Genomic DNA, 25,589 nt, shown 5'->3' with positions numbered 1-25,589 from the left:
ACTCAATTAACTCAATTTTATAGGCTTTTAATCAACACTGGTAAATATAATATACTTCTAAAGCATGGCTGCAAAACACACATTAGGAAGAGCTGTGTAGCAAACCTACAGATACATATATCACTATCTATCTGTCTATATATCTATATCTATATCTATCTATGATAGAGATACTTAAACCATTTAGCATAGTTCTAATTCTGCAATAGTTTAATGGATATAAAATATATGCATGCTTATAAAAAGACATATTGTATGACTAACTGGAGAGTGAAAGAAAACAACGCTGGTATGGACATGTTTGTCATAACATTCAACAACATTGTTTTGACAGTCAATAAAAATGGGGTCACTCAATATTCGTAACTTTTATTTTATTTTTTTCTGGCATGTAAAGTACAAATAATTAAACAATTCCATGAAAAAGTCTTCAAGCGTCTTCAGCTGAAATCCCAGTAATAAATATCCTAGACTAAACTGAAAGGTTTATTTTTTTTTTTATCTTTGTTAAATTTTGACATTGTTCATTTGGTCGTGTTTTGGAAGAATGAGATTTTGAACTGTTTTGATCATTTTCACCTTTTTGATTTGTTCTACCATTCCAGGAAAATGTAAGAAAAACATCACTAAGTTACTGCGTCCCCTCTTCTAAATAAATAGACACAAAATACAGTTGGTTGAGAAACAGAAGGACCACTCACCCCTTTTCTACCCCAGAGACACCCAAGAAAACCTTCCTGCTGCTCCTCTGAGCTCTGTAATATCTTTGCCGAAAGCTCCGGGCTGGGTTTCCAAAACGCATCTTGGGGCTAAAGAACATCTTAGTTTCAATTTGTACAGATGATCTCAGTATTACAATGCTTTTACAGAAATGGAACCCTTAATATCTTTTTTTTTTTTTTTGTACGTCAACCCATCAGCATAAACAGGAAAGCATCTTGTGAGCATATCACACCTAGGACATCCCCCCCCCCCCCTCCCCCTTTTGTTCCTGGCTAATTGCTGGACCCTCAAATGGGCCGAAGCCTCGCTGCAGGGGCTGTCCCATGTCTCAGGGGTTCACAGAGTGGTTGAAAAAACAAGACTGTGATTAGATTAAATAATTAAAAGATTTTCATTTAACAAGACAAACAGAACACAGGCAGTAAAGGCATAACATCTAGCACACAGCATGTATGTTTATACACTTCAATTAGTTAAATATAGCAGTGCATTCTTTGACTATGGAGAACGTTTCCAGATCGTACTTCTAAAGCTGTTTTTCTATTTGTCCCCCTTTTTAAGAAACAAAATGGTGTAACCACAATTTTGGCAAACTTTAAATCTTTTAAACTTGCAAATATAATGAAATAAACCATAAATATACACAAAACATACTTTATACGAGGCAATAATAATAATCATAATAAATAGTTTTTAAGTTAACAATAAGTTAAAACTACAAGCTTAAAGTCGCCCAAATAATACAAGTTTGTTGGCGCTATTTTGAATTTTTTCTGTTTAAATTATTTTATGTTGCAACAAAAGCTACCACAGACTTTTACAAACACAATTGAACACAGTTTGATTGAAATAAAAAAATCTAACTAAGTCTAAAATCTGCATACACTGTAAAAACTGCAACTAATTAAATAATGGAAGAAAAATAACAAACTGTACCCAATCAATGCAACCAAACATAATCTTTGACCCATGTGTGTTCTCTATGGCAACATCAACAACACAAATACGCTAATTTAACAAGTGAGTCTTGATATGTAAATGAAATCAATAAATTACAGGAAAAAAAATGATATCTGAAATTGACATGGGCTAAAACTGATGATATATTAGACAGTATTCCTTTCAAGGTCATTGAGAATTGCTCTATTGAGTCAGCCAGATATGCAGTTTCTTTGAGCTTGCATGGTCAGAGCACAAATTAGGGGCTAAGGAAGTGATTCTTATTAGATCAGACCTCACATTGTTTGATTTTTCTAAACGAGTCTGCTCATCTTAATGTTTTTGTCTGAACTGTTGCTCCTTTTACTATTCCACAAACCTTTTCAGTGTGACGTTTAATTTCTTTTTTTAAAAATATATATCATTTGTTCTCAGTCAATATAAAAACAAAGCACATTGCACTTACTGTTCCATAGGAAAGTTTTTTTGTCTTTTTAAATGATTATTGTTGTTGCTCAAGCAGTGTAGTACTGTTTCCTGCCATGGTCCTTGGATCTCTACTGTACATCGGGTGTAGGTCTTTGTATAGACTGTGTATGAAAGGTTGTTTTTTTGGGCTGTGGGTTTTGGTTTGTGGGGTTGACTGTACTACATCGGACACTTGCTGGGCAAACGGCTCCAGCTGCAGTTCAGCGTTGGCCTGTTATCTCGGTTGTTCGTAAACGTCTATCACTGGTCTGACCAAGGGCTCAGTCCTACGCTGCGATGTCTCGCAAATTGCTCGACCCAAACATTGCTAGATTAGTCCTTTCTGCGGTCATCTCTGGAAACGCCAGCAACAATCACTTTGAGTATTTCGGGGGATGAAACGGATCGAAAGATGCCAGAGTAAGTGGTGCAATGTCAACGCTTTTTAAAGGATTCAATTGGTCACAAGACAAAGCAGATGATACAAATGTTGGGGGTGGGGGGGGGGGGGGGGGGATATTAGAAGAATGCATCAAATTCGTACTTTGTCGAGAGGTGAACTGATTCATCGTAATTTACTTTTGATACGCCTTTTTTTTCTTTATCATCTGATGTGTGCATAACATTTTGTGCAAATGCGATCGCTTGCAACTGTTTCACTTTAGCATTTGGTTAAGTGGTTATAGGATTTACAATGCAAACTGATATGTGCAACTTAAGTATTTAAAAGTAATGATAACTGAAGTTGTAGAGGGTCCTTATTCAATAAATAGCATAGATTTGTACAGCAATTACTCAGGGAATAATATAGTTAGTCTTAATTTATCCTTCTTGGTACTGACTTGCAAAGCAATTCTTTGGCAAAAATCAAACCTATCTAATCATAAAGAATCATGCTCAGTGTTCAGTATGAATCTGCATCACTGTTTGAATCTGCGTTTGTACCTTTTTATTTGCAAGCAGCTATTCGGTTTTCCTTCCCGCTGGGCAATGAACCGGTCTCACTGCAGCTTTGTCTGGGATTCAAAGAACTTCACCTCACTGCACCATCATTGAAGCAACACTGTACACAACTTCAGGACAAGAGATGAGAGTGTGTATGAGCACTCAAAGGTATGCTTAATTTGACTCCTTTTTTCTTACATCTAATTTGTTTTTGTTAGTAAGTTTCAATTGTTGTGATATGCTTGAAAGGTTAAGTTTGTATGAGATACAATGTTCCTTCGCCCCCTCCCTAAATCCCCACCCATACACCGCATGCTTATTCCCCCTTGCTCTGCAAAGATCAGAAGGTTTAAAATAAAGCCATGCGATGTCCCAATTTTTCCAAGCTTAAGAATCTGTAAAAATTCAGCACAAGGTCTTGTTCCTTTGTATGTATAAAAATAGATTTATCTCTAATGTAATCCTTTCAAAGAGATCGTCCTCTTTGGCTAACACAGCGTCATTTAGAAAAGCAAAAGCAAAAATGTCTTGAATATAGTTGACCTTATTTAATCTATTATCATGTGCAGATGTCTCGATATTAAAAGACATTAGCTCTCCCCATGGTAAATCAGAAGTCTGGTCTGTAACAGACATTTCATCTCGACAGGTTGGCCTTAATGTTTCATCAAGGGTGCCATAAATAATTTTTCATGCAATTGGGTTGGGGGGTATTTTGAGAAATGCTATTTTTGTGGTGGTGCCAAACAGACCTGAAGCAAATAAAGAAATACCTTTCTGTTGTAAACAGATGTATAATTATGACACTTATTTGCAGGCTTGATGTTGTACAGTCATCTTTTGAGAGGGCAGGAGTTCAAAGTTTCCGGGAAGCTTTTAAGAGAATCGAGGGGTTTTAAATGAAAGTGAGGAGCATTTGGCAAAGCTGAAGGAACTGGAAATCTTTCTCCTCAAAGGATCAGTGATACATTTAACATTGCCAGATATCAGCGCTCACACTCGTGACTCTAAGTCAGTTTTTGAATATTCAGTCATTTGGAACCGCAGTCGTCCTAATCTGCTCTATGCATGTTCATGCTGTAGATGTGTTCAACTGAATGGTAAGAATTTGACCTAATTTATTCAGGGGGGGGGGGGGGGGCTTCTATCTGTGCACTAGACTGAAGAATAATACCGGTGCTCTTGAGTTTTTGCTCATCTGTGTTATTTCTCTGCAGACCAGCCGAGACCACTCACTCCATGGTGTGTGTGTGTGTGTGTGTGTGTGTGTGTTACTTTTAGCAGCTACTCGGGTCGTAAATCCATTCAAACTATTAACTTCCCCGCTTCCGTTCGTCTTAATTAATCTGAAGACTGTCTTGTGTACTGTAACGTTCATCATCGAAGCACATAAGCGAGAACAATATCATTTTTTGACGTATTGTTTGCTTTTCGTTTGACACCAGACGGCCTTTCAGTTAAAGGGATGTCTCACCGAGTCACGGCTGACGGAGCCGTGCAAAGTGTGGATCATGTCAAAGACAGGTGTGATCAAAGAAATGATGCAAAAAGGGAAAAAACACCGGTATTCTCCTTTTGACGTGGCTGTGTTTCTGGTGAAACGGTTTTCCCCTCGTACTCGTCGCTCTCGCCCACCAGAGAATTACTAATGAACACGGTCACCGTGGGAGCGCTGCCACTCTGCACTGAGTTCACAGACAGTCTGCTTGTGTTGAATCTCATCCTAAGGATAGAGTTTGAATAAATACAGGAACTTTTGTGGACTAAATATATCTTCTAAGTTATCGAACTGTGTTTCTGTGATACAGAAGTGTACTGTTAATGTTGTCCGCTGTGAGGCTGTGAGGGAAAGAGGGATTCTGATGGCTACTCTTTTCTGTGACCAGTATTCATTGGTTAGCCTAAATCTTATTGGGTCTGAGCAAACAAGCTCACATAGGGTAGAGTAACTGCCTTTATGCTAGGCACCACCTAATGCAGGTCAGGAAACAGTAGTCAAAGTTTCTAGAAAATGCTTACATACTCGGCTATTATAACCACCTTAAATATTGAATATATAGTTATATTTTAATAGACGTATATAAGAGAACACTGTTTTTTAATTTCATTTTCTTTGATCTAAAAAAATCGCTGATTCAAAATGCCCAAGTGTAAAAAAAGTGACTACATCCTCTCCAGCAAGATAATAGGAGAGATGGCGGGGTAAGAGATTGGGTAAATTGCACATATTTGTTCATTTAAATTTTTGATCGTTTTGTTCATCAGTTGTCATTATTTGCCTGAATTCAATCAAAGCACTCAGTACACATTCTCTGTCACATTCGTTAGACTGTCTCCTAAATAGATAGTTCTTGCCCCTACCCAACAAACCAGCTACGTACCCCTTCTAATTCAATCCAGGCAAATATAGGGAAGGACTAGCATGTTGTGTAAAGAGAAAAGAAAAACTCCACTAGTGTTTGTTTGATACTCTGACTTGTGTATGCTTGCGCGTATGGATATGTTTGGTTATGTCTGTGCGTGTATGCCTGTATCTGCATGTCTGTGTTTGTGATAATATATTATGGATCTGTGTGAGAATGTGTCAGAGAGAGACTCAGTCCAGGCCCATGTAGAGTGATGTCACAGGGAGCTCAGGTTGCTCCCTGCAGGTTGAAGGAGCTGGTGCCAGCCGCCTCTCTCTCAGGCCTTGTGCTGCTTGCTGGTCTTGAAGGAGACCTGCAGCACGCGGTCGCCGAGGCGGTAGCCGTTAAGACTAGCGATAGCCATGGCAGCTTCATCGTAGTTGGTCATGGTGACAAAGCCAAAGCCCTTACATTTGTTGGTGGTGAAGTCACGAATGACCTTGACGTTGGTGACGGCACCGAAAGGCCCGAAGAGCTGCCACAGGACGCTCTCGTCCGCCTCTGGGGACAGGTTGTACACAAAGATGCACCAGCCGGCTCCAGTTGGACCAGTAAGGTTGACCCCCGCCAGGCTGGTCATGCTGTCAATGGTGATGGGGGAGAATCTGGGGAAGAGAGTAGGAGAGCTACCATGGGTGTCATTCTGAAGTTCCACACAGAATTCAGTTCTCTATACTGTCTCTTAAGGGCATGTTTCTGTGAGAAATGATAAGGATGGTAGTTGGGTATGGAGTCGGGGGACACCATCTCCATCCCCTCTGCTGTACAGTAAGTAGATAAATATGTGTGGGCACCGCAGTGGCTCCAAACTACCTGCTTTTATACAAAATGACACTGTGTGCCCTGAGACGCAGACGCCCACACACTGTGCATATTTCTCATTTTCTCTGCTGACCAAAGCCTCTGGAAGAATTAAACACATGAATCACAATGTTCAACAGAAATCACAGTATTGAACAAAACACAGAAACCTAGAGAGGGATGAAAAGCAAATTGGAATCAAATCATACACAAACTGGAGCAAACAGAGGAGACGCAAACGGAATCTGGTATGTCCATGCTGGTGAAAAAAAGGGGACATTAAAGCAACTGAAACTGACAATGTTAGTTCATAAATAAATACATATAAATTATTTCTATTAATTAAATTAAAAGAACGAAAAGGTTAAACAAAGCCATGCCAGAATACCCTGCTGTTAGAAGCTTGCATCATTGCTTATTGCAGTCACAGATAGTATTTAGTTGTCTGAGCTGCTTCTGTAACATGGTTTAATGGGCAGTGGGTATTAAGAATTATGGCCGTTATATCTGGTTTCGAGATGAAGTCAGCAGGTGGTATTCCAGGCACTTTGTTTGAGGTTTAATTTTGGCATGGATGCTTTTTGAAAATACACCTTTGGCATTTACCTCTTGACTCCGTAGCTGGCGTTTAGTAAATTGTCGAGTCTGCAACGCAAGAGGGAAAATGAAGGGGATGCAGAAGTTAGTTATGAGATCTACAAGGAAGGGGGTCTTTCAGTTAACATGTTGCTCCTTCACCAGCTGGCCTCCAGAGGGCATCCTTCACTGCAACGCAGTCCCAAAGCATCCAACCACAAACTGATGGCATGTAAAATAGTCCTGTGAGCATGTGTCTCAGCTGGTATTTATTGTTCGTTGGTTAAGCTCCAAAAATGGATTACCATTTAATAGTTTAAACAAATCCTGTATCCTAGGCCATTTCACACATACTGCTTCAAAACAATTACCCATACTGAGTAAGTGAGCCTTCCAACCTGAGAGGGTATTTACAATCGATTGTGAGGTTCTATGAAAATATTTATAACACTGGAAGCATTCGACTCTCACACCTTTTGAACCTTTATTCAAAATTACCCATGTAGATGTGGCCAACATCTTGCAATTTCACTCTTTATGATGCCCATAAAGCCTGTGTAATAAAGACACACTTTAAAGGTTCAGTATAATTCTTCTTAAGATTTATTTAGCTTTGTTTTTTTTATCATATTCGGAAAAGTCTGGTCTCTTACATTGGTTTTGAGCTGTTATTTGGATCTGGTCCCTTTCCAAGTGAAGGGATCATGCTGCAGTTTAAAAGAAAGTCAGAGAGAAAGAGTGAGAAGGAGGGACAAGTCCTTCTTTACTGTAAAGCAATCATATTGCTTAAAGGAACAGTTTGTGTTAGTATTGACAGAACAAGTTGTTTTTAATTTTGAATGTTTTTGATTACACAGTTTTCCTCATTATAAAATTCCACCACTTGCTGTTTTTAGGGCGTGCCACTTCATCTGATTGATTTTTCTTTGCACTCTTAGGTGGTGTGAGCTTTCCAATGGTTCAGTACCTGAAACGCTGAGTCTGGTGGTGCAGCGGCCCCGTGTAGCGCCGGGCAGCAGTCTGGTACAGCTGAGTCAGTAAGGCCTGGCCTGTCTTCTGGCTGGGGTTGTTGGCGAACTTGACAGTGATGGGCTCGGCAGCACCCAAAGGCTTCTGTCCGTTCAGACCTTTGATGGCCTCCTCCGCTTCATTTCGCTTATCAAACCGGATGAAGCCCACTCCTCGTGATATGCCTGCTCCGATTTAGAATAAGAAAAAAGTGTTACTACCTTGGCATCAAGGACAGTTTCTGCCTCCCAGTTCTTTCATTCAGAGATGAAATGGCTTCGCGTGACAGCGTGAGAAGTGAAATAAGGCGTTACCTGTGACTTGGTCCACTAGGATACGGGACGTGATGATGCGACCGTATTGGGAGAACAGCTGCTCCATGTCCTTCTGACTCATGGTTTTAGGGAGTCCACTTACGTAAAGGTTGGCATCACGGATAGAAGCCGAGCTTGGCCGGGCATATGATACCTATAACACGCAAATAAAAACAAAGTGAGTTGTATTTATGTACCCCAAAACCACAAGTTTGTCTCAGAGGGCCTTAAATCAGAGGAAAAACAAACTTAAGGAACATATTAGAAAGACCTGATATGACTGGAGTGAGTTTCCAACAAATAGTTTGCTGATTTCTCCTCATTCGCCTTCTTTCCTCGTTTTCAAGCCCAACTGTCAGCTTTGTTTTGCAGTGAAATACATCAGCCTTCGTTGATGTATTTCCCTGAACTCACTGGTGGCTTAATTAGTGCACGGCCATGTTTTGTGCGTCTGTGCTTGTATCCCTTATGGTGTTCTGTTGGTCTACTTTTCAGAACAATTTACATCTAGTACTGCAGAGGAATATCTGATTGATTGTAAAAAAAAAAGAGAAGAAAAAGTCATAAACACATTCTTGTTGTTGTGTTTATGGGAGCATGTGAACATGTGTGTGATAGATAATCCAGTTCCAGTGCATTGTTGGCAGTGCTGTGTTTGTGTGTGATGGAGAGACAGAGTGAGTGTTGTCTGAGATAGGCTGAGCTGCCCTCCCTGTCCTGCCTCCTTCCTTTGTCTCTATCCTCTTGGGGAGAACAGCTCCACTGGCAAACAGCAAACAATGTAAGTGCATCACAAGACTTGCAGGATCCTCGGCAAACTTGTAAACACATTCTTTATTCTTCATTCTGTATTGGTGTGATAAATACAAATATTTGCCAATTTTACTATGTTTTAGAAATATTGCCAACTTTACAACTGATTTTGCTTTGATGCAAATCAACAGGACGTGTATATTATCTTTCAGATGAATACAGGTGTTCTGATTTCATCCATCAGTACTAAGCACCAGTGTCTATTGTGTACACAGACGGACTGTATGAGCAGCAGGGTTGTGTGGTGCAGTGATTAGGGTGTTCTGGATGAGTCAGGGGGGAGTTGCTGTGTTCGGGGAGCAGAGGCTGCCCTATAATTAACCCTCTCCCTGTCGCTCCCACAGTACAGATGGTGCCTGCAGCCCATATGGCCTCTAATCCTGTCATTGGCATTCTGCTCTCCGAGCTACCCCCTACCCTGCCACTGCTGCCCCCTCCCTCACAGCCTCACAACCCCCCCCCCCAATGGAAGCCTTCTGCAAAATCAGAAAGATAAAACTATGCTTTTTGACCAGAGGAGTTATTTTTTACACTTGAGAATTAATTATTAGAAAGGTAATTATAGACGGAGCGATCTATGTATAGCTACATCTAAAGATTATTGAATGTCATAACATAAGATCAACAATATATCATAATTGTTACAATTAACACTTTTTCTACATGTTTGTTCCAGAGTAAGAAGTCATTTCTCTTGTGAAGAATAATTGAATGTCACAAATATGACCAATAATTGTTCTTTCAAAAAGCATCCACATCCAGTAGTTGACTTTTTCCTGATTCTAGTTTATTGTTTGATCAGTCATTAGTCATAATTAACGTCTCTATTCATGGGCAGCTGTTGGAAGATCACCTGCTCTGCTCGCTCGGAGATTTGATTTCTCAATCCTTGCAGTTTTTCCTCAATCTTTGATCTACTTTGGGGGATGGAAGGAAGTGCAGTCTAATAATATGCCCCCGCTTTCCCTCATCTGATTTTGGGACAAAGAAGCCCCCTAATTAGCCTAGATTGGAGGCAGATGGGATAACCAAGACTGACCCTAGTGCACCACAGTCAGCCTTCCTAATTACATTTCCATCACAATAACCTCTGCATGCTGTCCGCCTCTTGCTTTCTGACCTCCACACTCTTCTGCTCTTTTCACCCTTTCTCTTACTTCCTTTGTTCTGGCGACCGCTCCCTTCTGCCTCCTCCTCCTCCCCATTTCCCTCCCCTCCCTCTGTCACGTCTGTCGCCACCTCTCTTAACAACCCCCCCCACCCCCCACCCTCAAGAAAAAACAAATCCACTTCCTTTCTTTTTGTCTAGCACGTCTTCAAGAATAGAAATGAAGAGTGAATATTGTCGAGCGCTCACCTTGATTGTTTTAGTCTGCAGTTTGAGACCATTGAGTGTGTTGATGGCCTTATCTGCATCATTTGGATCCACATAGTTTACAAAGCCATATCCCAAACTCTGACCTAGAGACAAAGAAAGAGTCAACAGTGGCGTCAGTGATTTTAAGAACCAGTTGCAATGATTATATTTTGTTCCCAGTGTGGACAAAGTGTTGTACCTGTTATCTTGTCTCTGACTAGCTTGCAGGACTCGATCTCTCCAATGCTACCAAACAAACTTTTGAACTCTTCCTGGGTCATGTTCTGAGGCAGATAGTTGACGATCAGGTTGGTTTTGCTGTCGTCTGTGGAGCCATTGGTGCTAATGACTGGGCCGTTGGGCAGACTGGTTCCGCTTGGACCGTTGGACACCTGGGTTTCCATGGTGCTGATTATCTGCTGAGGAAGAGGGTGTGGTTAGATTCATAGTTCGCAGAGAGACACAATAGGACACAGTGAAGATATAGCTGTTTAAATGTGCTTGTGCTAACATTTAACATAAACTATAGACACAACCACACAGACTGTCCACTCTGTCACTGTCGGAGGGAAAGGTCGGGAATCAGCATTGCTAAAAGGGAGATGGATACAAGGTCTGATTTATGATCTCCCCTCCCCCACTTTCACCCCCTCTCTCTCTCTCTCTCTGTCCCTGCCTCTGGTCCTGCAGATGTCACAGTCCCTTTTTCTTTACTCTTCCCCTCCCCCTGCTCTTTTCCAGGGTCAAACACCATTACATCATTACACAGGGATGGATAATAGTGATGGTGGTGTGTGACGGTGGCGAGAGGCTGGGGCAATTTGGGGATGACAGGGGTTTCGAGATGACGGACAAGAGGGAGAGTGACGTTGTTAAATGGACTTTATGCTACTAGAAATGTAGATTTCTTTGTGGTCAACTGATTTTTGTAAGTGGAGTACGGGTGTGGGTTAGTGCACAGTACGGTGTCTGTGTTGCTCTGGAGTACACTGGGTTGCTTAATTTGATCCACAGGGGCTCCTCAAGGAACATCTGTGTGGCCAGAAACAAAACTTCCTGCTCTACTTTCGCTTTCCTTACACTCAACATCCAGCTCTCTGTCTCCGGGTCGTTGTTTCCAGTGTACATCTACACGAGAAATCTTTTTATAAACAAAGGACACATCATTTCAAATTAAACTGGTTGCAGTGATGCTAATGTTATGAAACTGTATTGATTTATGTTGCAGTTTGATAATATTTCCAGGAGTATGTACTGGCTAACTATCTTATTTTTACATCCTATCTTATTTGTGCACATTGAATATAAGGCATTTTTTCTTAATTTGCATCTGTGTTGTTTTCATGTTCAAACATCCTTTGAATAAATATTTGATTCATTGCACATGCCAAAGTAGATAAGTGTGCATGTTTATAGTTAGGTTATCCTTGTTGACTCATGCAACTAAATTTAGCCTCTGTAACGTTACTGTGTGTGTGCACTTGCAGTACACTTTGCAGTAGACTAGTAAAATGTTAATGCGTTGCAATGCCTGTTTTGCTTTTCACAAACAAAAGTGTAAGGTGTCTGGATAAACCATTTGGATACATAATGGTGTGGTAGTAATGCCATAATGTAAATAGTTATGTCATATTGTGGGTTAGCGATGTTGCAGATCTGTAACTGGTGGGGGTTATGCATGTCAATAAGGCTCCTCTAAAGCTCTTGGGGTCTCACAATGTAATCCAAAGCAACAAAGGGTCTTAATGAATCTTCAGAATTATTTAAAAAACATATATTCAGGGAATTTCCAAACTTGATGGAGAAATATTGTAGGTGTCACTGAAACATTAACAGTATTTATAATAAAGAATTCACCTGGCAATTGAACCTTATGCCTCGGTAACCGAGCAATGATCACAAACCAGATGACAATTATTGACAAAGATGAGGAGTTTCTATTCATTTCATTCACAGCTCACCGTCTCTTGTTAATGCACCAACGTGTTGTGTTTGTATATGCTTTGTTTACTGTGTTATCATCACATTTCTAGAATAATTCACTTTCATTTCCGTGAGATCCATGTGCCATTTCATGAGTTCGTCTGCGAATGTGTTCTGTCTAACCTGCGTTTCCTCCTCGCCGCTGTAACCTGCTCTCTTGCTTTGAGCCTCACCTCGACTCAGGTTGCCCAGGTAACAGCCCCTCAAAGACTGCATTGTTTCTAATGGCTGAATGGCTTTCTTACTTTCAGTCTGTGTTTGTGCCTCTGCTTATTAGGATATGCAGGTCAGACATTTCTTTCCTCCGTGTATTAATATTATATGGCTTTGCAGACGCAGGGAATATCAGTAAGTCAAATTGATAATGACAAGTAGAGAAGGAGCACAGTGACAGAGTTAAGACTGCCTAAAAATAAAATACTTCAGACACATCTACACACAAAGGCAGCGCAGCGCAGATAGCAATCTGTCAGAAGATTTTCATGCACGGCTACAATGCTTTTTCATACCATTATGAAATATGATACGATTAACACACGTTGGCGAAAAAAGGTGGAATCAAGGTGTTATGTTGTATTTATTGTAATATTAACCTACACTATTGTGTGATGTGATGCATCTGACTAACAGAAATATGAGCATATGGCCTAAATATGACAAAAAGCATTTTGAAGGGAGAAAAAAAAACATATTAGGGCAAATATGACTGGCCAGCTGAAATAACCCTCAACATGGCAGAACACACATCCCCAGTGAACAGTGTGACGTTATATAATTCACAGACCCACTGAGTATGGGCTGGGCACACTGAGAGTGGCTGACACAAGCAACAACTAAGATTAAGATTTCCGTACAGAAATAGAGAGAAACAGCATGCTTTGGAGAAAACAAAACACAGAGAGGATTGTTCTTCTTTAGGCTGTCATACTTCATATTGTGTACCAACAACAAAAATGAAATCATTTAGAGTTTGGCTTGCCGTAACCCAATTACTATGACAAGGAGACAATAAATCATCGGGATGCTGTAGCCTACAACAGCATGAATAACACGCCCAGTATACCGACTCCAGCTATGAGCTCCAGACATGTTTGACTCCTGGAGACGATAAAAACGTCCACCCAGGAGCAGTGTGTAACTCTGTCGTCCTGGGGGGGTGAATATGGCCTCTTAACATATTTTTGTTAACGATCTAATAAGTAATGCACCGTAATTAATCTATTAAAAGTCCTAAAAGATTCCAGTTGTTAGGGTAGCACTTGTGTCCCACACTGCTTTTTTTTTTCTTCTTCTATTTTGGGGTTCTGTGAGATCTCCCTTAATATTTAATGTACTGCATCAGCATCGCCCACACATGGTCCCAGACTCGCACGCAAACAAGAGCCCTGCCTCCTCTGCCAAACACATGAACCCAGACTTGCACGCAAACAAGAGCCCTGCCTCCATTGCCAAACACACGTACCACCTACACTGTACACTATTAAATTACAAAACACAGAAGCATTACATGACTACATGTAAATGCAGTCGCTGTTCTCTGTCTTCTGATGCCTATAAACCGCTTTCCTCAATTCATTTCTGCTCCAGATGCAGCACAGCACTGGAGGCTATAATACACAGAAGAATAATCGTCTCCCACTTTAAATCATAACATGAGATTTACCACATTAGATGTTACACTTCACTTAGAATCATCATTTCAAAATTACATTGTCACCATCAATATTTTGTTTTGGCACGCAGGAAAGATAGTGTTTGGTACATTTTAGGCTTAGTGTAGATTTAAATTCCCTTGCTGTACGTTTGTAATATCTATACACTTCAATTCTCTTGGTGTAGACAAAAGTAACCATTAATCAAATTGAACACTTAAGAAATCCACCTGAATATTTCCAACTAACAATGATGATAATGATTCCTCCTTTTAACATATAACCTTGTCTCTAGTCCATCATATAATGCATTAATTAAAGATGTTCTTGTCTGGAAGGCATGAATCAAAACTGAATGCTAGACTGAAGTGTAAATGAGCCCTCTAAATAACACAGATTACAGGATTATCCCAAACAAAGGGCATTAGCCACACTCTCTGCAGCTTAAGGGATCATGGTGGCAGCTGTAAAACAACAGGACGACAGCAGTCACAGCCCATGTCAGCCACTGAGGCTCCATCCTATTCTCCAATCCGCTAAAAAGAAAAGATTTCTAAAAGATTTCATCTCTCTCAGTACGTGCTGCTTTGATAAGATTGGAACCAGACACCGTCAAAGGCTCAGGGAGGCAAATGTGTCCTGCAAGTCCTTGTAGCATGCGGGGCGCTATCCAGCGTGCTGAAAAAGGGAGTGGCTTTCGGACGGTCTCGTCTGAGGCCACAGAGGCCCGTGAATCCAGCAAACACCACCGAGTGCTTTTATTTTGCTAACTTTAAAAACGTTTGAATTCGAGTTAATAAGAAATAAGCGTTTATTTAAATATAGCAGATGGAAAACATAATCCCTCAATTTCTCCGGTTCTCTTATTTAGCCCCTCCACCCCCCCCCCCCCCCTTTTTTAAAGGCAAGACTTGTGAGATCTGCAGGCATTCATAAACCAGGGCGCCTTTTTGCTGAATAAACGTATTGAAACGACCAAACAAAAGAGCCACCCGTTCCTCCTCTTCTCCCTCGCAGAGGCTATGGCAGCACTATGAATATTAATGTAAACAGTGGCGCTTTGTGTCGTGGCCAAGGGCTGCAGGACTCTCCGGGAACAATGACTGTTACAGTTGCCAGCCACAAGTCAAAAACACCACGATAGGTCAAATAAAAAATCCCCAATCTCAGATATTTATTTAATGATTTGGGTCGTTTTCCAATTACATAAATAATAGTCTCGTATTCAGTGATAGTTAGAAGTAAAAAAGCTGGAGAAACTCGCTTTTACTCGGAGAGCATTGGCGTACACAAGGCGACCACTATTATATTGTCAGAGAAAATTGTTTTTTTTTTCTATCTTCATAGAATTATCAATTTATTATTTACAGTTTTATGTTCATAATTAAAAAAAAATGATCTGATGAACGTTTCTTACCTAATTTCAGGAGGCCAAGACATTAATGTTGCAGTCTCAGAGATGGATGATACATTCACCTCTTTCTTCCCTACAGACTTTTTATTTGTTGCTGATAATTACATGAAGTCGTTGGCAACAGGAGGAAAATCAATTCTTACGTAACATAATTACATTTAACGTCTCAAATAAATGAGACAGGCCATGTCTCCACAGTAAAACTCCGTGAAGCCTTTGAATCGTTTTATTTTGGACCGAAAATAAAAAAAATGTCCTCTAACCTTTTAAATCTTCAGCCAAAAAAGATGTACATTTAATTCTGTATTTTTAACTTAACATCACACATCTGTTTAGACTGGTTTACAGTGATGGCCTCGACTGCCCTTGTCCTTGAATTGTGTAAGTGCCTTGGATAGGTTATCTGACTCAACGCTTTTATTTGCTTGGCACTGCGGTACAGGCATGGAGGACTGCGGACCATGTGGAGGGCAGCTACAGCCTCTGTCGGTGTGATTCTGTCTAGGCCTGCAAGGGACAATAGGTAATACACAACAAAGAGAAAATAAAACTGGGATTGCAAATGTGTCAAGTGGACAGTGCGAGTCTCACAGATGATGTGTGTTGTCTCCATTTTGCACATTTATTTCGAATATTCGGACTATTTCAAATCCAATGATGTAAGACTTTAAAGTTGTTTATGGGCCCAACTCCATCTCTCACACCCTGTTCCTTCTGTGTGTTCAATACTGTATCTTGTGTACTATTAGTCACAGACTGAACACCCTGACATTTTACCATGTGTAGATATATTTCCAATGCATTCATTATTCTAATAAACTACGCTACTACATGAGTTTGACTTTGTATATGTCACTTTAATAAACAGGGGTTTTAACACCTGCATGTGAGTTTTAGGTTGGACTGAGCAGCATCCACGCTGATTCTTGGTTTCATATTTATTTCCTGGCTTCTATAATTTAATGTAAATGTATCTTAATTGCTCTGCTTAAATAAACAAGCTGCTGTCAACCAGCATGTCAAGAGGTAAAGCAGAGTAGGCCTTTGAAGGCTTCAAGGCCCTCATTCGGTGCTTAAATCCAGCAGAGACACGCCCAATCCGGCCGTCGGCTCAGAGCAAAGCTAATTTATCACCGCTCACATCTCTTTTATCCGACACGCGCAACGCAAGCATGGCCATCTTGTACGGATGCGATACTTAGAGGGAATGCGCTTAAAATGGAGATGTCCGTGCGCGTCCTTTACTGTCGCGGCCTCTGAGGTTTCCAGCCCATTTACTCGGTTGCATCGCAACGAGAACCCTGAGGAATTTGGACTTTGTCTGATTCAATGCAAACCAATGGATGCGTAATCTCCCTCCTCCCCCTCCCCCTCCCGGAGTGACTCGACCCTTTTTTTTCCTTCGCCTTGCTGGATGGGCCCTCAGCCTCCGAGGCATCATGTTTTGTCTCAGAAAGCCGTCTCCAGCATCCTTGTGCTCTACCAGGCAAAGAAAGCAAGTCCACCCCCCACTGAACTCAGCGCCTCGTCGCCTCTCTGCATCTCCATCACCGTAATCCTGCGGAATTCCTAAATCTCGACTCCTGCCTCATTTAGCAAATATCATCAAAGCTTCGACATTTAGGCAGTCGAAGTGGCTGTGATACAAAAACGTAAAGGCTGTGCTATCTAAAATGGCAGGATAACGACTTTATCCATCGCCCATGATGACTGCAGGCTGGAGCGCAGCCGGCATGGCGCATCACTCAGTATGAGATTGCTAATTGCCACTATCGATCGTTAATCTTATCATAATAATACGGCATTGCATACAGGACAAAAAACGTAGTACGATAATCCCAAAGATCCTCTATGTTTTGGCATGTGGGCATAGCCATGGAGCTGCATTTAAAATAAAATGTCTCTCCACAAAAGATACATCAGTAATAACAAATAAATCTGTATGTCTACATCACATGCATTGTAGTGCCTATCAAATCCAACATAAAGAGACTGAGATACAATGTAAACATGCTGCTACAACACCCCTTTTACAAATATAAGAGAAGAGTCATACGTACAGTAACCATTCTTGACGTACAATGAAAGAATTCTAGGTCCTTCTTTCCACTGGTCTTGAAGCTGGATGCTGAGTCTCTATATCTTCTTCGGCCTGTTTATTATATGGCCCTTATGTTCTGCCAGGAGTCCAAATGAAAAGAAAAAAAAAGAAAAAAAGGAAAAAAATACAATCTTCGCCAGGGAATCTCAGCCCTCTGAGATTGTAGGTGTCCTCTATAGGATGAAAATGAAGAGAAAGGGGTTTTCTACTTGATGATGATGAGGGAGAGCGTTCTCTCCGAGTGGCGTGGGCGATGGTTCAGAAAAAAAGAGAAGCAGTGATCCTCAGCAGGGTGTGTCCAGGGGAGGGTGTTCTGGTTCTGCTGTTTTTATGTGTAATTCCCTGCTCCTCTCGCAGTCTCCTTCTGTGCCTCTGCTGCAATGTTCTTCTTTTATGCGTCCTCCTGGTTGGCAGAGCGCGCTGCTGATTGGCTAATTGTGCAGGGAGGGTACTACATGGCAGCCATTGCAATGCGCTCCTTTCCCATTATTCCCTTCAGGAGAGATCACCAAGAGCCCCCCCCCCCCCCTCCACTCCCTCTTCCATCCCTGCCCTTCCATCTCTCCACTCCCTTTTTCTCGCTGCCCTTCCTTTCTTCCTGCCCCCCTCTTCACACACACGCAGAGCAGAGTGAATAGGGCTCCACCTGCACTTTCAGAACAGATGGGTGCAGCAGAAGACAGCAGACTTGTCTCTCATTCCCCACACTTTGCACTCACTTCTCCCTCAGCAAAGCCCCCTCCTTTCTCTCTAATTCTCCATTTAGGTTTCTGTTTGAAACCATAGCAAACAACTTCACTCCTTAGGCCTTTGTCTTTGCAAATAAAAGCGATTTTGAGTGTAGGCAGACTTTCTGAGTCCACATTCTCAGCTGACAATCACAGAATCGAAGCAATGGGGGAAAGGACAGCAAATATGCAATAATTGGCTGTGGATTGTGGCTACAAACAAAGCATTCAATCCATAATACGACTAATGGCTGCATGATTTCTGGACCTCTCATATGCAAGGCAGATGGCTAGCTATAGGGTCAGGTGCAGACATGAGAATAACAAATGAGATGCCCCCTGAATTAATTCATGTCCAATGAGTAAAAAGTTGAGAAAGATGCAAGTGTAGCGGTGATCAGGCTGTGCTGAATGATCTCTTTTCTTTTCTTTTTGAACAGAAACATGTCCAGCAGTGATTTTTGTCTTACTTTACGACATCCCAATATTTCCTTCCTGAAGAATTCTCATCCCTCTCTGCCCACCTCGTAGTGCTCCCTCCTGTGTGGTGAGTGCTCACTGAGACATGCTGTTTGGGCTCATCTATAATGCATCCCCTGCCCCGGGACATCATGTGTGACAAATGACCTATTTCTGTGCAGACCCCCATAGGGCCTTGACCTGGGGGGGTGGGTGTGCGTGCGAGTGTGCGTAAATCAGTGTATGTTTGTTTATTTGTGTATGAGTCTATAGTTGCTTTTCATGTGAGGAGGCTGAAGAGCGGTTGTACTTTGTGTCAAATGAATGTCTCCTGCGTGTGTTTTTTATCTGTCGAGTGGACAAGTGGTGCTGATGTGAGCCCTCCTGCGACAACAATCAGTTGCTCTGCTTTGCTCTCCCTACCTGACCTTGAGGAGTCCTCAGACGTCTCTGCCTGTAAGGAGTGACGGTGCGAGGGAAGAAATTGTTTGCATTATTGACACTGACCACTTGCCTTTCATGTATATGTGGCTGATGTCTAGACTCTATACTTAGATGGAGATATAGTACAAAACATGCAAGTAACCTCGTACTGTATGTCTCTTATTGTTTCTCCCACCTTCCCAGTCACTCTTGTATACCCCTCTTTCTTTCTGTCATTGTCCTGCAGCTCTCTTCCAGTCACATTCTGAACATGGGCCCTGTCTGATATTTTACATAATTGCCTTACATAAGTAGCAAGCTCGGCTCAGAGCTGGGATGATATTAGTGGAGATGAATATTGCATGAGGAAAGCACTCGTTAAGCGTTAATAAGAGGATAGAGATGGAGCCCCACTGTCAGTCTGTCTTAACCCCGCCCCCACCGTTCCATCAAGCAGTGACTCAACTCAGCCTGGATGCGTTGGAGCCTTTGAGTCAGTTTGTTAAAGAGGGAGGAAGAGTGTGTGTCTATGCATGCGCACACACGTGTGTTTGTGTGTGTGTGTGTGTGTGTTTCTAACGGTGTGTATGAACGTCTGAGAAGAGACGGTGAGATTCTGTCATTAGGTGCTTGTGTTTTTTCCCTCTTTGTTTGCTGAATAAAAGCGGCTCTCGTAACACAAAGGCACCCAGGTCTGTCAACTGACTGCAGCCCCACTTACAGTTCACACTTAATGTGAATAAATGGGCTTAATTGTGGCCCCTCATTAGAGCCCCGGTTAGTAGCCCAACAGCTGAATCCTCCCTGTGGGTAAGAGGGCATTTGAAGCGCCTATTGTACATTACTGAATCAAAGGATCAAGCATTGGTTTTGCTTAAAAGCCTTTTTGTTATTCTTCTGATTATTTTCTTATTGTTCAGGGTTCCTCCACTCGTGGTGATTAGGAGTCTTGTCCTTTTCTCTTGGTATATCATGGAATGCTCCTTGGTGCCAGAGGGATGAACTCTAAGCATTTATAACATTAGTCCACTGATTTTGAAGTTCATCAGCCCGCAAATGGAACGTACTATAAGCACGGCTAACAACGCAGTTATCAGAGAAAACACAGTAGAAAAAATGCACCTTTTATACATAGCATCTTAAATTGTAATTATATGGTTATGCAGCTCTACCAGAACAGCAAGAATATGCCAGTACAATATGTGATTTAGAAATTGACTATGTGTTTGAGCTCTGAATAGTAAACGCATAATGATACTTAACTCTGTAAATGGCAAAAAAAAAAAACCTTTAGGTCTGAATTCCTTAGCCTAGTCTTTTCTGCTTCTCGTCTTATTCTTGTAGTATTACGTCAAAATGAATGCCTGTTGCCAATGCCCTGCGGTAAGGTAGTGGCCTTGTGTGTGAGAGAAGGAGAGAGGGAGAGAGAGACTGACACTATGACAGTGTATCTGGGGGATGGGGAGGATTCAGCCTCAGGTCTGGTTAATTCAGTGGTCTCTCCACTAGGCCTGGCTCTTGGCAATTCAGGGTTTTGTGGCAGCAGCAAGGAAGCAGTTATTGCTTTTAGGAAAGGGTCCAATATTAAATGAGCCTCTTTTTAAAAGGACATTTGTTGATAGTGGCAACTGGCCTAATTCAACCCTTTATGTATTATTTGGCAATTTTCTTGTGGTCTCCCTCATGGGTTCACTCTTGCACTTTCTCTCTGTCTCTCTCCTCTCTTTCTCTATATCTCCCTCTCCCTCTGTCTGTCTGGATGTGTTGTCTCTGGGCTATTATTAGAGTAGACAGGCTGGTGGGAGGAAGTCTCTGAAGTAGACGCTCTTGTCATCTTTTTATTTTGGATTATATTCTGCTTTCCATGTGCCTGTGTTTAATTCGCGGTGTTTAATCTGTCTTTTGTTTTGTATTTATCCAGTCCGGCGTGAGATATGTTTAATCTTTTCAGGCCATGTTTATGTGTCTAAAGTCTAGGTGCGGGTGTATATTAATACGTGTTAATCATACACCTTTGTATATAGGTGCGTTTGACTCTTCATGTGGCTGTGTGAAGCTGGACTAACCTCCTTTACAGAGACCACGTTTCACTGAAAACCTTTTTAAACATAAAGCCGTGGTTATTAATCTTTCATTTTGTCCTGTCTGAGTTGGTATCTAGGGAGAGACCTTAAACACACAAGGCTCTTAGACATTCTCTTTGTTTTTTCTCTCACTCCTTTTCCTGCTGCTGCTTTCTGACATGAACAAAACACACAAGTGACAGACACAAAACGAAGACGAGATATAAATCTGCCTGCTTCTGCTCAGCTGAGCTTTTTTTAGCTTTGTGAATCGTGTAAATGTCCGGCGCTTTAATGAACATAAATAATATACAACACACTTCCTGCCTCAACCTGAAATGTACTCATTGTGCTTTCATGTAGAATTAGTTCCGCATTTACTTGACAGAGAAAGAGTAGATTGTTAGATAGATAGCGCGGGCTGTACAAACGGAATATGATAATGTTTTCTAGAGAAACTCTCTGTTTTAGACACTGCACTCTATTTTCTCCCCCTCCATCTTCATCCTTCCTCCTCTCCTCTTTCAATCTCTTGCTCTCACTCCCTGTAGTCCAGCTCTCTCCCCATCATGGCCCTCCCCCATTTCAGTAATAGGAGACTTGAAATCAATAGCACATTAGTCTGGCCGGAAACTCTTGTGGAATTAAATATGAATGGCTGAGATTGCAGCTACCTGCTGCTGAGAGAGATGCATGATGGCTCTTGGGGATATGGGTTTTAGTTTTTCGTTCTTCCCTTCAGTAAACAGTCGAGCCATTTTGTGCCGTTCTTACATCTTACCGGATCACTGGGCTACCTTGTTTTGTGGAAAATCAGTGTGCAGCACTGTGGACTTCAAGAGATATTGTTGTGGGTTGTCATTTTGTCCTCGGCACTGGACAGTGACCGGTCCGATAGCTTCATTTGATAGAACAAATGGGATCGTGGACGTCACAAAGCCGCGACAGCTCAGGAGGCAAGAAGAATCAGCGGGCCACACCCATCCTCCAAACACAGCAGCAGCAGCATTTAAATATGAAAGAGCTCTCTGGTTATTAGCAGATTGAATCTTACTTTTTCAGTATTTCCTCCAAATACAATATGTGCCGTCTCTTTCATTAAGCTTTCGGGTTCACTGGGCTGCGCACTCATTCTGGAACTTTTTACATGCAAATTTCGTTACTTGGTAGTCTTCCATTTTCATTAACTGGTTCTCTGTGTAAAGTGGAATAATTTCTTTTAACGTGCAGTTCGGCTTAAAAGCATAATTTTGCAATTTGGTAGGAGAGTGCTGGTGTGGTGGGAGGAAAGTAATATGAGACAAAAAGCCACTGCGTATGCTTCTGGGAATTGATAGAGGCTTGGGCACCGGTAAGCTAATACACATACGTAGATATAGAGGTAGATGTATTTGTGAGCTATATTTCATCCCATCAGAGATGAAACGGTTTGTGACAGATGGAGTGATATTGTTCCCCTGTACCGACCATGAGTGCGGCCCCTCCTGCTTTCCCTCCCTGACAGATGTAGGGGGAGGACCACAGTGCACTCCTCTTTCTTTCAATTGATTTGGGTGCTTGAACCCTTAGGGACTGGAGGATGGTGGTGGGATGGGGGTGGTGGTAATGGTGATGGGGGTTTAGTCATTTCCTGCAACACAGAACCTGTACAAGTCTAAAGCAAATGCTGTAGAGAACTCATAAACATACCATATGCATAGCTGCATATATTTAAACACTAATAGCAGTGTGCTCTGTGCACTGCACTCAGTGGAGCTGGAAGGGAATATTTCCATAAATCTTGCTTAGTGAGTGACAGTATAGCATGCATTCATGCATGTAATGTAGGCAAAGGAGAAAGTGTGGCTCTGCATACTGGTAGCTAAGCCTTACGTGTTGCGGTCCAAGATACATTCGATTGATTCTTTACAGTTTATCAGTTAATGAGGATAGAAATAACTGCAACATATCTTTCTTCTGTCTGTCATTTGATTAGCACAATATATTGTTCTGTGGCAGGAGGAGGGCTGAATACCAAGAGGTGTGTGTTTAGGTGTTTTGTAGCAATTAAGCAGATTTGAACTAAGTGATTCAGGAATGATTACCTTTAGCCCCTAACCCCCCGACACTGACTGTAGGATCAACATTAGGAGTCATAACAGCTGTCCTGGAGCAGATGTGTCCTGTTGCTAACCCTCTGTCCCTGGAGGGGAAAGGTCAAGACAGGGGTGGAGGTCATAGCAGAGATTCTCTTGAAGATGCTACGTGTTGATGCTTTGAGACAAACAAACAAATGAGCATCTGCCTGCCCCTTGTATCAGACACCACCACAGGACAGAGATTACAATGAGCTATATTGATTACAATATTCAGTCTAGTGTAATTCCTCCACCCTGTCTTAAGAGCAGCTCGACGAGGAAGATCTAAAATGACTTGTGCCATTATCTTTCTTTTTTTTTCTTTAAAATGAAAAGATTTAATTATTTACCTTTTTAAAAAATGTTATTGCACGTGTATTTCTTTTCCATTGTTGGTAATTGTATTTGATTTTTTATCTAAAAGATAAATTGTGGGTTTTGTCCTTCTTGTTTAGGAGTTAATGTTGTTAAAGTTTTTTACTGCTGGCAGAGTAATGTCCTGGAAGCAGACCCCAGCAAAAAGTGGTTAATGATTTTAATAGGACTCCCTGGTGGGGTGGGATAGAGAGGGGACGTGCCCTGGCCACGGGCGCGTGGCGGCGGAGCAGGTGGATGACGGGCAGCTGAGTGGTGGGCTCGAGGGGGAGGGGGGCTTCCATTTTGGAGGACTCTTGGGGTTGAGAGAAACCCAGAAAAAAGGCAACCCCATCTGGAACTGAGGTGGGGGCTCTGGTGTGAAAAAGATCTAGTGGGTGGTGTCTGACACTCTCTCTTTTGTTCTTCGGTAACACAGCAGTGATGGTGGTGGTGGTGGGGGCTCTCGCTGCCGTGGGGGCTGGGCGCTCAAACAATAGTGCCGATCTAGGAATTGAAAGCCTTCGATGAACAGAAAGGCAAGTAAGCAGGCAGGGAAGGTGCAGACAGACGGATAAAGCAGGCTTGGGTTCAGCCCACTTATAGTAGGTGGGTTTTCCAACTGTACAAGGACGCTGCAATGTCACACAAACACACAATACAGTATATTCACTCAGTGTACGTAAGTGTTTATGACATATATTTTGAAACATATTTCTTCAGTCTAGTTTAATTGGATATGTCCGAGATGTAGACAGTATTATATATTTTTTTAATAAACAAATAAATCATGGAAAGCATCATTTCACAATAAATTAGAATTTGCTGAACCTTGGAGCAGCAGAGAGAGAAAAATAAGACGAGTTTTGGCATTGTGATGGAAGCGTGGCTGTAAAAGGGAGAGATGGAGAGTGCAAGCTTCATTTATTTTCATTAGCAGCATCTATGGACCAAACTCATGCCCGCTGCGAGCTGTAATGCTGCTCTGACTGCTGCTCCATGCATACACATATACACCCGAGACGTCTGGCCTTGCTCAGCTACAGCCAAGCCTTTGTCACGCAAGGTTAATTTTCACCTCGGTCTCCTATCTTTCCATTTTTCACATTCCTCCTATAGAATTCAAGCCATTCATCAGCCATCTTACAGAGGACGGTCGAGTACCTGCAGCAGCTCTCCAGGGTGCTGAATAGGACGACTGTGGGGTAGAAGGAGTGAGCAGTGGGGGAGGGCTGCTGCAGCAAGCATTGCTGTATTAAATCCTCATAGTAGGCATGGGGGTATGGAGTGATTGCAGGCAGGGTGGAGGAAGATGTAGACCTGCCATTACAATAAACTGACAAGTCCTCCATTAGTGGGAAGACTCACTGACAATGTCATTCCTCATTTGGTCAAACAGAGAAAGAGCCCCTCAAATACACAGTTTCTGACATGTTTGTTTTACCCACCTTAAAGAATGCAGAATCATTTTATGGCAACTAGTTCTTTTTTATCAATTGTCTCACTAATATGACTTTCAGTCCCCGTTAGGCAGCGAGCCAGTAAACAAAGCTGTAGCCATTTCTCATTTTCTCGTAGAGGTCAAATTTGAGGACTGAATCTTAAACAATCACTGATGTGGCAAGGCTTTCTTTATTCTCTAATCATGGTGAACAGCCCCACTGGCTGGTGTGTGCTTGGTACAACACCCTCTGTTTGCTCGTGGAGATGATGGTGCAGTACAAGGAGTCCTCTAGATGCTGCTATTGTGCATATGTACTTTATGAGATTCAATGTGGCATCAACAATAGGAGCGCCCTTGTGAGCTGAAACTAACGGAAGATATACAAAATCATGTTCCACTAAAATAGGACATGTCATGCCGGTTTTATGAAAGTCAAAGTCATGTTGTGAAAGTACAGAAGGCATAATGTAAAGTGTGACATGTGACTTTGCGTCTTTGTCCT

General features: G+C 41.8%; 1 protein-coding gene across 15 annotated transcripts; it reads right to left on the bottom strand.

The window, feature by feature from the left end:
- Positions 1-422: 422 nt before the first annotated feature.
- elavl3 (ELAV like neuron-specific RNA binding protein 3) lies at positions 423-17,967 on the bottom strand. Of its 15 annotated transcripts, none has more exons than XM_029437745.1 (8): positions 17,459-17,967; positions 10,549-10,768; positions 10,350-10,453; positions 8,180-8,333; positions 7,825-8,050; positions 7,511-7,564; positions 6,888-6,926; positions 423-6,106 (listed from the first exon to the last, which is right to left on the bottom strand). In XM_029437745.1, the coding sequence occupies exons 1-8, from the start codon at positions 17,465-17,467 to the stop codon at positions 5,758-5,760; spliced, it is 1,155 nt and encodes a 384-aa protein (XP_029293605.1). In that variant the 5' UTR covers positions 17,468-17,967; the 3' UTR covers positions 423-5,757. The 15 variants fall into 15 exon arrangements, with proteins under 15 accessions (XP_029293605.1, XP_029293607.1, XP_029293603.1 ...); XM_029437747.1 differs by having other exon boundaries at positions 7,825-8,053; positions 10,549-10,765; positions 17,479-17,966; XM_029437743.1 differs by having other exon boundaries at positions 7,825-8,053; positions 17,459-17,964.
- Between the last annotated feature and the right edge of the window lie 7,622 nt (positions 17,968-25,589).

This window comes from Cottoperca gobio, chromosome 8, assembly GCF_900634415.1.
Source record: "Cottoperca gobio chromosome 8, fCotGob3.1, whole genome shotgun sequence".
NCBI classification, from domain to species: domain Eukaryota; kingdom Metazoa; phylum Chordata; class Actinopteri; order Perciformes; family Bovichtidae; genus Cottoperca; species Cottoperca gobio.
The sequence above is the reverse complement of the archived record's forward strand: the minus strand, read 5'-3'. Positions and strand labels throughout refer to the sequence as shown.